This window comes from Lactuca serriola, chromosome 5 (assembly GCF_051521515.1).
Source record: "Lactuca serriola cultivar US96UC23 chromosome 5, Lser_US96UC23_V15, whole genome shotgun sequence".
Taxonomy (NCBI): domain Eukaryota; kingdom Viridiplantae; phylum Streptophyta; class Magnoliopsida; order Asterales; family Asteraceae; genus Lactuca; species Lactuca serriola.
In genome coordinates, this window is record NC_136412.1 from 357,081,716 (window position 1) to 357,092,468 (window position 10,753).

Genomic DNA, 10,753 nt, shown 5'->3' on the forward strand with positions numbered 1-10,753 from the left:
AAGGGCTCCCTCGTAGTTTCTTCCTTCTAGGCCCATCTCCTTGCTTCGTCGAATACAACATCCTTTGCGATTACAATACGCCGATTATGTCACACCCCCGAACCAGGCGGCGGAAACGTTCGGGAGCTGTCGTGACTTAATTGAATACCATAACGTTGAATATATATGAAACGTAACAACATTCGTCACCATGCATTAATATAGTACAACCAATAAAGTTTACATGAAGTACATTGTTTAAACATTACATTCCCAAAAATAAATTGTTCGATTCGTTAATAAGTAAACTGCAAGCCATCACCGAGTACATTTTCCTTTGATTCACTGGTTCCCTGAGAATACAAGTATTTTGAAAAACGTCAACATATGAAATGTTGGTGAGTTCATAAGCGGTATTTGAAAAGCCATGTTTTGTATCATTCTGAAAACTACCAGAAAATCCGATATTTTCTGAAAAGAAAAGCTTTTGGAAAACGTTTGTGAAGATCCATAGGTATGCTTGTTTGTTCCTATACTTGTAAAAATTGTTCATTAAACTTGTATACATTTCGAATCCGTATGTATTGAAAACCCTAGGAAAACCCGATGTTTTCCTAATTCTTTGAATTCCATGAAGTTAAAATGAAATCATTGCAACGCGTGAAGTTATCAATCCCAGACGACGTCAGATTATTTTTGAGCATGATTAATTGCTATAAACACGCGTTACACAAACGACCAGTTTATAACTATACTAACGATCCCGAAGGCGTCGTCCGTACTAATCACGTTATCCAACCGCCCTGACTTCCCCACATCCGAAGAGAAAGAGGACACGAAGCCCTCGATGACTCCATTGACCGGTTGGGGATAAAAAAAAAGGGTACGAGGGGTCCCTGACCCGCCTCGCATGAAATACCGACTTTTCTAGCAATACCAAAGGACCCTTGGGGACCGATAGTATACAAGCCATTGAAAGTCCTTTTACGCTGTGTTAGATCGGTAAGACCCAACACTTCGTAAGGTAGAAGTCTTCGGGCCTTAAGATCAGGTCATTGGGCTAGCTAGGCCCAACGAACAAGATTTTACACTTTTGGGGCCCAAAGATAGTGCGTAGACGTCTGTGCACTCTCGCGTGTGTGTTGAATTACCAAATGTTTTCGTGTATGAATCGAGGTATCGTCGTGTTAGTATTTTCAGATTGTTATTGATTCGAGACCGAATCAATTCGTTTAACAACGATTTTTGGTATTGTTGTGTATTGTATTACGTAGGTAGTCGAGGTGCCAATATTTGATCAAGTTGCGTGTATTGAATTAGCCTTGAAAGTTTTCTGTTTTCAGCCCCTCATTGTTTGTAAAATTTACTTTTTCAACCCTTTAATTAAATAACTTTCCGTTTTGGTCCTTAAATCATTTTTCTTGACATTTTAACACCAAAAATTATTGAAATTAATATTTTTCAGCATATCTTTCATTGAAAACAGTTTAAGTCCCTGAAAATGCAGTTTTCTCGGTTATAACCCCTCTTTTTCGCAGTTTTGACAATTTTGGCCCAACTTGGAAATTTTTTGCAACTTTGGTCCTTTTTAAATTTAAAAAGCATTTTAAACCTTTGAAAAGTACTTGGAACACTAATAGTCCACTGTTTTACAGGAAAACACAGTTTTGGCCCTCCAAAACAGAAAATTTCACATAATGGGCCTTATTGGGCCGAAAATGTCATTTTTAGCCCATTAAGCTTGAAATTTATGTTTTTAATCCTCCAACAAGTATATTTTCAGAAAATACATTATGGAAACTGTTTTGACTCATCTCCCCCATCAGATTTCGAAATATTTCAATTTGGGCCCTTTAACTTTATATTTTTAGCATTTTATGTCCAAAAATTGAGTTTTTAGCCCAAAGAAAATGTTACTAAGTCATTTAGCTATTTTTCTTGGAACACTTTGTATGTAGAAATATACTTGATGCTAGTATCATTAATCATAAAGTATTTCTCGGTTTTTAGGGGTTTTAAGGCTAGATCCACATTATAACACACAAAAACACACATATAAGCATAGAAATCATACAAGGCATACAAAACATATATAGATCTACACTTTCACTTGTATTCCCCCCCACAAAACTTGTAAAAACAGAAAATAAGGGGTATGAAGCTCACCTTGGGTGTGGTTTCGGTTTTGGAGAGAAGATGGAAGAAAAATGAAGTGATTTTCGGCTCTAGCACCTTTCCTTGGTAGATCTCGAGTTTGGTGACTTCTAAGGTGCATGATCACAAGTTGGAATAGATTTAGAAGAGATTTTTGATGGAATGAAGTAGCTAGATCATGGATTAGTCATCAACTTACCTTAGATGATGATTTTGTGGGAAAAGCCTCCTTGAGAAGCTCTTGATTCTCGAAATTTTTGAAGAAGGGGGAAGGAGATGTTCTTCAAGATTTAAAGAGAGTAGAATAGATTTTTGTGAGTGTGTGTGTGTTGTGTTTGGCCGAGAGCAAGAAGAAAGAGAAGAGAACAGGTTGAGTTGACATTCCTTGATACATGTTAGTCCATGCATGGAGATATGTGGGATATTAGTGAGGTGGCATGTATTAAGTCAACTCCTTTCTCATGGGCTTGCCTTGGGCCGAGATTTGGGAAGGAAAAAGGAAAATTTGGGCTTTTTGCCCCTAACTCAATATTAGAGTTAGTTTGGGTGTTCATTGGCCTTATAAAATAAAATTGTGATTTTTATGCTTTATTAAGCTAGGTTAGGTTAAATTATGGATCAAAGCTTGTGATTTATTTCATTCTAGGCCCAATATGGCCCAAAATATTGAAATAAATAAATGTGGGTCCAATTAGAGCCCATTTAAGGGTTCTAAGCCCATGATAGTCAAATTGGAAGCTTATTGGTCCATTTGGGTCCAACAAGGAAGTCCTAGTCCAAGATGGACCTAAACAAGAACTTCTAGGGTTTCCAATTACTTGTTGACTATTTGTAGTACTTGTATGATGTCTTTGATTGAAGTTTTTGATGTCATACTCATAGGTGTCACACATGTTCTTAAGTTTTGGATTCACATTAACTTGAGTGTATAGATTACATGACACAAAATTTCCAGTTGTGACAGATTAGTAGGATTGTACATACGATACCCCTTCGTCCCTTCGTCTGTTCCTAAATACACCATCGCTTTGCTTCGATCACTTAACTTGCTTAGACCTCACAGCTTATTTACAAAACTCACACATCCGAAAAATCTTCAAGTGTGCAATCGAGGGCTTGGAACCCTTCCACGATTCGTATGGTGTTACGTCTTTAAGCGCATTTGTACTAGTTCCGTTCAGCAGGTACACCGAATGACTCACCACCTAACCCCTTAATTGATATGGTACAGCCATTGCCTTGAGTAGCGCCCTCGTCATCTCTAGAATAGTTCTATTGCGACGTTCTACAACCCCATTTTGCTATGAGGTGTGTATTGTTGTCAATTGGCGCTTGATTCCCATCTGCTCACAAAATGCTTGGAACTGGTTCGAATTGAACTCACCTCCATGGTCAGTTCTCAACATCTTGACTTTATGGCTGCTTTCCTTCTTAATTTGTAATTTGAAGTTCTGGAACATGTTGAACACTTCGTCTTTAATCTTGATCAGGTACACCCACATGTATCGTGAGTATTCATCCACGATTAAGAGGAAATATTGGTTCCCTCCCTTGGTTGCTGGTGTAATGGGTCCGCACAAATATGCGTGTAGTAACTGAAGTGGTTCCTTAGCTCTCCATTGGGCCTCTTGTGGGAAACTTTGTCTTGATTGCTTGGATATCATACATCCCTCACATAGTTGGGATGGGTGTGCAACTCGAGGCATACCTGTCATCATTTCCTTACGTGCCATCTCTTCAAGTGTTCTAAAGTTAGTGTGACCCATACGTGCATGCCACCACCATGAGTCATCATCTATGCTCATGTTCAAGCATACGAGTCTTCCAGGTGTGAGCTTTATCTTATAAAGCCTGTTTTTCGACCTCTATACTTTCATAATCAAGCAACCTTCTTCATCATACATCCGTAAGAATTCTCTTTTCATACCTATGTCATAACCTTCCTCTGTCATCTGACCCAAGCTTATTATGTTATTGTGAAGGGCTGGAATGTAATAAATGTCCGGGATGATGAATTGATCACCATTTTTGCAGTCAAACAACAATGTGCCCTTTCCTTTGATTGGGACCTTGGAACCATCCCCAAATCGTACTTGTCCCATTACGTTCTCATTGAGTTCTGCAAATAAAGCTTTGGAGCCAGTCATGTGATTACTAGCCCCATTGTCTAGATACCACATGTTCTCATCTTCAATTTCTTTTAACTGGCTTGGGTACACCTTTTCTTCATTTAGGAGGACCATGCTTGATATCTCTTCCCCACATACAGTTAGTAGGAGGGCAAGACCATCTTCATCTACATCCAAGTTCGCCTCCTAGTCCTGCTGCTTCTTTGCCTTGCATTCAGATGCAAAGTGGCCAAACTCTTGGCACTCAAAGCATCTTATGTTACTCTTGTCTCGGGGCTTTTTGTTGACATTGCTTGCTTCCTGTCGTGAGTCACCGCCCCAACGCCCACTTCTGCCACGAGACGACCCATGCCCTCGTGAGCTGCCTCTTCTACCTCAGTTGTTGTTTCTGCCCCTTCCTCGGCCACCGGTTGAGTTTGGTTTGCTTGGACTCTAGTGGGTTGATGAGCTTTCTACCTTGGCAAGTAGCAAGGCATTATCTGCCTGTGTGCTTGCCTTTAGAAGCTGAAGTCGGTCTTCATATGCATTTAAATGCCTAATTGCCTCTTCAAATGCCATTGATTCCATGTCATAGCTTTGATCAATCGATGTCACCAGGTTTATAAACCTTTCTAGGAATGTATCAAACAACTTCCTTACCAATTCTTCATCTTCCAATATTGCAACTGCACTTCCAAACTTTGAGATCATGGCTGATATTTTCCCTGCATAATCATATATGGTTTCTATTTCCTTTATTTAGAGTGCTTCAAACTCACTTTCCAGTACCCGCAACCTTGCCTTTTGGACTCGTTCTGCACCCACATACTGTGACTTTAGAGAGTCCCAAACCTCCTTGGTTGTTTTCTTCTTGGCAGCCCGTGCAAGTATCTCTTCTGGGATAGATTGGAAAATGAAAGCTCGAGCCTACTTGCTCTTCTTCTCATCCACAACCACTCCGGTTGGTGGTTCAATGGCATCCCACATGTGACATCCCCATTTTCACGTCCAGAAAAGACTGATTTGTTTATGCTTTATTTGAAAATCATAGTATATATTTAAAGAAATATATTGCGAAATTTGTCCCTAGAAAAACATGATAAATTTATTATCAAAGCATTTCCGAAGAAATGTATTTTGTTCATATTTAAACTTTGGGATGTCATCGTCAATACAAAAACATAAGCATAAACAAAACTTATATTCATTTATATTATGGATCTACATCTCTTTAAATCTCTTGGTGTGGTGTGGCTTTGTATCGACACCCATGATACAAATAAACTGAGTGGGTCAGGTTGGGAAACCTGATGAGTACATAGGGTTTTCAACCCACAATAATAAAGATATTATATTTTATCATCAAACAATTAACATAATTACTCATCCCTAGTATCTTCTTTATTTCTAAAGGATTTACCCTAAGAATCATCTATCACTCATTCCTAAGGATTCATCCTAAGGAATAGGCACGAAGTCTCATCGTCGCCAGGGTTTATACAATAGACACTAAGTCCATAGCTGCCAGAGTTTAACAACATGTGTTAAGTCCATAGCTCTTATTTATTAAGAATCATCTATCACTCATTCCTAGGGATTCCTCCTAAGGAATAGGCACGAAGTCTCATCGTCGCCAGGGTTTATACAGGCACTACGTCCATATCTGTCAGGGTTTATACAACATGTGCTATGTCCATAGTTATCATTTATTAACAATATTATTTTCGAGAGTCCACTCTCAATACATGTCAATTGGTTTTTAGAGTACATCTGATGAACATATTGTTCGCACACCTACAAGTTGCGAGCCTGCTAGTGTTCCACGGACCGTCTAGAATAGTCCATGGTTGTCATCCATACTTTGCTAGATGACAGGGCCAACGTTTGGGTAAGAGCTTCTCTTATTTTTCACCTCTCACCCTCATCTCATATTCTATATCACTTTTCATCTCACCATCCAACTCATCTTTCTTCACACATTAGCTATTTCATCTACCCAACATATTTGTAGATATAAAATACATATACAATTCAGATCTGGAAAACAAAGTTTAAATCTTTCATCCAATATAGATCTCACGTAAATGGATAGTATGCACACACATAGCACGTAAATTATATAAAATACTTCATATCTATGTGTAAAATGAAAGTAACTATGCACTCACTTGATAAGACGGTAATTGGGCAGCATTTTGTCTCTTAAAACAATCGTTTATGATAAAATCGGGATGTTTTCTCAAAAACCGGGCTTCACGTGGGCAGAGTTTCGACTCGCAAAGTCTTTTTCTCGGGATCTTCGGGTTCTTCGAGGCTTTCTTATGATGCTAGGATAGTATTTTAGGGTTAGGGGTATTTATTGTAACTTAAAAGAATGTATAGGGGTGAGAGGATGAAAGTTGTAACCTAAAATCAGATGGCATTGCATTCTATTTATAGTGGTTGAACACTCGTGTTACGCTGAGCGTAACTTTATGGTACGCGGGGTGTACTGCTTCTTCAACTAGTACGCTGGGCGTACATCATGGTACGCAGGGCGTACTAAAGGATTATCTCGGACGCGTCAAGGCTATGAATACGTTTCCACCATGCAATGGAGTAGGCTACGTGGCCAATTATGGACTGTGAACAAAAGTACGTTGGGCGTAAATATCTCGTACGCCAAATCTTAGAAAATTCACAACTTCCTCATACGAAGTCAGATTTGGACATTCTTTTTATGCATGCTCTCAGTTTAATGTATACTACGACTTTCATTTAGATCGCTAAGGCGAAATGACACTTTATCGTAAATTCACTTTTTAAGTCACACAACGTCGTGTCGGGTCTGTCGCGAAACTTCGACAGGTCATAACTTCTTCGTTATAACTCGGATTTCGGTATTCTTTATATCTCCGGAATCCTTGTTTCAACCACTACAACTTCATTCATAAAGATCGGGTTTATCTAATACTTATTTTCGACGCTTATTTTTATCTTTAATTTATTAAATCATAATAATTAAGTATAAACACATAATACTCAAATAATACATCTTTATTATTTCAAAATAAGTTACAAAGGTTGACCTAGACTATTACATCATCATTAATGCCTAGCCTAGAAACACGGGCGTTACAATTCTCTCCCCCTTAGGATGATTTTGTCCCCGGAATCATACATTAGCAAACAAATGCGGATATCAACTCATCATGTCACTCTCTGTTTTCCCAGGTGAGATTTGGCCCATTCGTATGTTTCCATCGCACAAACACTAAATCGATCATCTTGTGTCTCAACTTCTTAGTATTACGGTCAACGATTGTCTATGGTTATTCAATTAACCTCTTGCTTTCATCAAACTTTAATTCAGAAATTAAAATTATATCGGGAACTTCTCCCATGAACTTCCTCAAATAACACACGTGGAAAGTGTTATGAATACCATCCAGTTCTTCTGGTAGTTCTAGCTTGTAAGCTTGGTTCTCAATCTTTTGAAGAACTTTAAATGATTCAATAAACCTTGGACTCAACTTTCCCCTTTTACCAAATCTTATAAGTCCCTTCCACGACGAGACTTTAAGTAAAAAACCGAATCTGCAACTTCGAATGTTACCGATTTTCTTTTCTTGTCAGCATAGCCCCTCCTGGCCTTATACAAGATCCACTCTTGTATGTATGCTCACTAAACTTTATGCTTACACATTGTTTATTGATCTTTTTCATAAGTCTTCGGGATAGATAGTTGTAAGAACCAACGTGAATGCAGATGATATTTACATTTTTGTTATATTATCATTATGACATTTAAATATGTAATATGGGATTACGACTTGCGTATTTTTCTAAAAAAAATTTAGTTTTTTTAAATATAAACACACATTTACTCCCACCTCTACCTACCTCCATCTTAACACCCCCAACCCACCACACCCTTACCTACCCACACCCACCCACTCCCACGCCCACCCCTACATACACATACACACCCACCCACCCACCCCCACAAATACACACCTACCCCAACCCCAACCCCAACCCACCCCCACCACATAACCACAAACATACACACCCACCCCTGCCCCACAAGCGCACACACACACACACATAAACAGGCACCCACCCCCACACACACTCATATCCTCCAACACACACACAAACAAACAAACACACACACCCAACATCACTACCAAAATCAACGACCTACCATTACCACCACCACTACCCCATCACCACTGCCACCGCAATCAGCACCACCACCGCCACCACCACCATCGTCGCCGTCATCGACACCACCCCCACCCTACCACCGCTACCGTTTTCTAAAAATGAAAATCGATAGAAATATACACATCTAAATGCGTTTCCTAATTTTCTAAAACTGAGAATGAATAAGTTTTAACTAAATCCGTTTTCTAAATTTTCCAATGAAAACTAAAAACGAAAAACGGAAAATGAAAATTGTTTTTGCGTAACTAAATGCAACCTTAGTTACTTATTAAAGTTGAAATGATTCTCAGCTCACTTAATAATATTTCATTATGTTTGGTTCAAAAAAAGAATCCCAATCTAAATACCAGATATGAGCTCTAAGGCATGTACCAAATACGACCAATGAAGGGCAATTAGTGTTTTTTTTTTTCCAAAATAAGGTAAAATGTCACATGATGGATATAAGCTATATCTTGAGCATCATTTGTTAAGATAACGGATAATATTGCAATTTACTATTTCATTTTTCATTAAGGAATGAAAACAAACAACCCTCAAACTAAGCAATGAAAAAAAAACTGATCGAATTACATTCTTTCAAGAACTGTCCATTCCATTCCATTAGATAACACAATCAAATTTTTTTTTTCAATTCAGTGGAATAGGCTATTCCATTCCTTCCCCGATTCCATCATTACCAAAACACCTACTATTAGTAATACCAAAGTTGATAGAATCCAACCTTAAGTCTGATTGTCTATCACAATTTGTGCACCCTTCTTTTTTGTTCCATAAGCAAGTGTTTTCCCCGCACCACCAGCATCAATAACCTCAAATAGTGTACCACCCAAAGGTCAAACCCTTGCACCAGTTTTAACTCCTAAACCAGTATCCAGTTAGTAGAGTTTATATATTTTCATTAACTAATTTGGAATTATAGAGTATCAGGAAACGTCATTAGACCATGCACCAACATAGTTTGTATTACAATGATATAAATTCCCATCACTTTGTCTTCTAGCGATGCATTTCACTGCTCCTATTGGTCGGAAAAAGCATACCTCATTATCAATCATTTAAAATTTTCATTTCTCTTATTTATTTAATACTTTCCTAATTATTTAGTAATCTTAGTCTAGTTATTTATTTTTATTTTTATTTATTATTTTTGTCTTATAAATAGGACAATATTTAAACGTTTATTAGAAAAGCGTCAATCTATTACTTGCAGTGTGAGGAATTACAAAGAAGTCATCATTTCTATTGTATAAAGAATGATTTTCAATTGCCAATGAGACTTGTTTTTCTTTCTCATTTAAAGCGGACCAGATAAAGTTTTGTCAGGATAAATGAATTGCTAATAATACCTGAGAAAATAGAAAGAAAAAAAATACCCATAAACCCTCAAAATTATTTATAACAGGCTTTTGCTTTTCTTAAAATCTATTTAGTGCTTCTCACTTTGTAATTTTACTTAATCCTTTTAGTGTTTCCGGTTTACATTCACAAAATCATGCATTGACTGCTTGTTTGTTGTTGCCATCGGCAGTAATAGACCACAAGGTGACTTGAGTCATGCGTGAAGGGTTATACAAATATATTAATTTATATTTTATGTATAATGGAATAGTTCTTATTTTCTCATGTTTATTCAAGAGCTTTTTAAAGCTACTTGTTAAACTAGAAAAACACAGTGGAACTAATTGGATTGAAAGTGAAGCTGGTTAGTATTTTACTGATGGACAAACTAAAGAGAATAGCAACGTACTTTAGCATGAAACTTGTGCCCAAAAAGATGAATATTTTCTATTAAAAAAGACGTAAAGATTAAGAAACCATGCTAAATGAAGAAATTCTAGGGGATGGGAAAACAAACCAATGCATACTTGAAGGGACATACATTGGCTATTTTACCAATGGAGGACCTGAAATTAAAAACCCCAATAAACTTGAAACAAATGATCTCATTGTTCTTTTAATTCAATAACTATATTAAATTGCAAAGAAAGAGAAATGACAAACACATATCTCCAATACCTAATCCATTCTCCTAAATACTGTCAGTGACACCACTTTCTACCCTCAAGTTTCCATAATTTTAAATATTAATTAATACAACTCCCACCTCAATTCAATACCCCTACAACCATACTTTCCATAATTTTAAATATTAATTAATACAACTCCCACCTCAACTCAACACCCCTACAACCATACTGATAAAAAAAAGCTTAGATCAGAACTTAACTGAAACCTAAAAACAATAGAAAGACAATATATACCTGCCTGATTAAACTAACAAAATTCTGTGAAATGCTATT

General features: G+C 37.3%; 1 protein-coding gene across 1 annotated transcript; it reads right to left on the bottom strand.

Moving 5' to 3' along the window:
* Nucleotides 1-3,998: 3,998 nt before the first annotated feature.
* On the bottom strand, nt 3,999-4,376 carry LOC145051148 (uncharacterized). The gene has a single exon (XM_078999274.1). It carries the CDS (start codon nt 4,374-4,376, stop codon nt 3,999-4,001), a length of 378 nt encoding a protein of 125 aa, XP_078855400.1.
* Between the last annotated feature and the right edge of the window lie 6,377 nt (nt 4,377-10,753).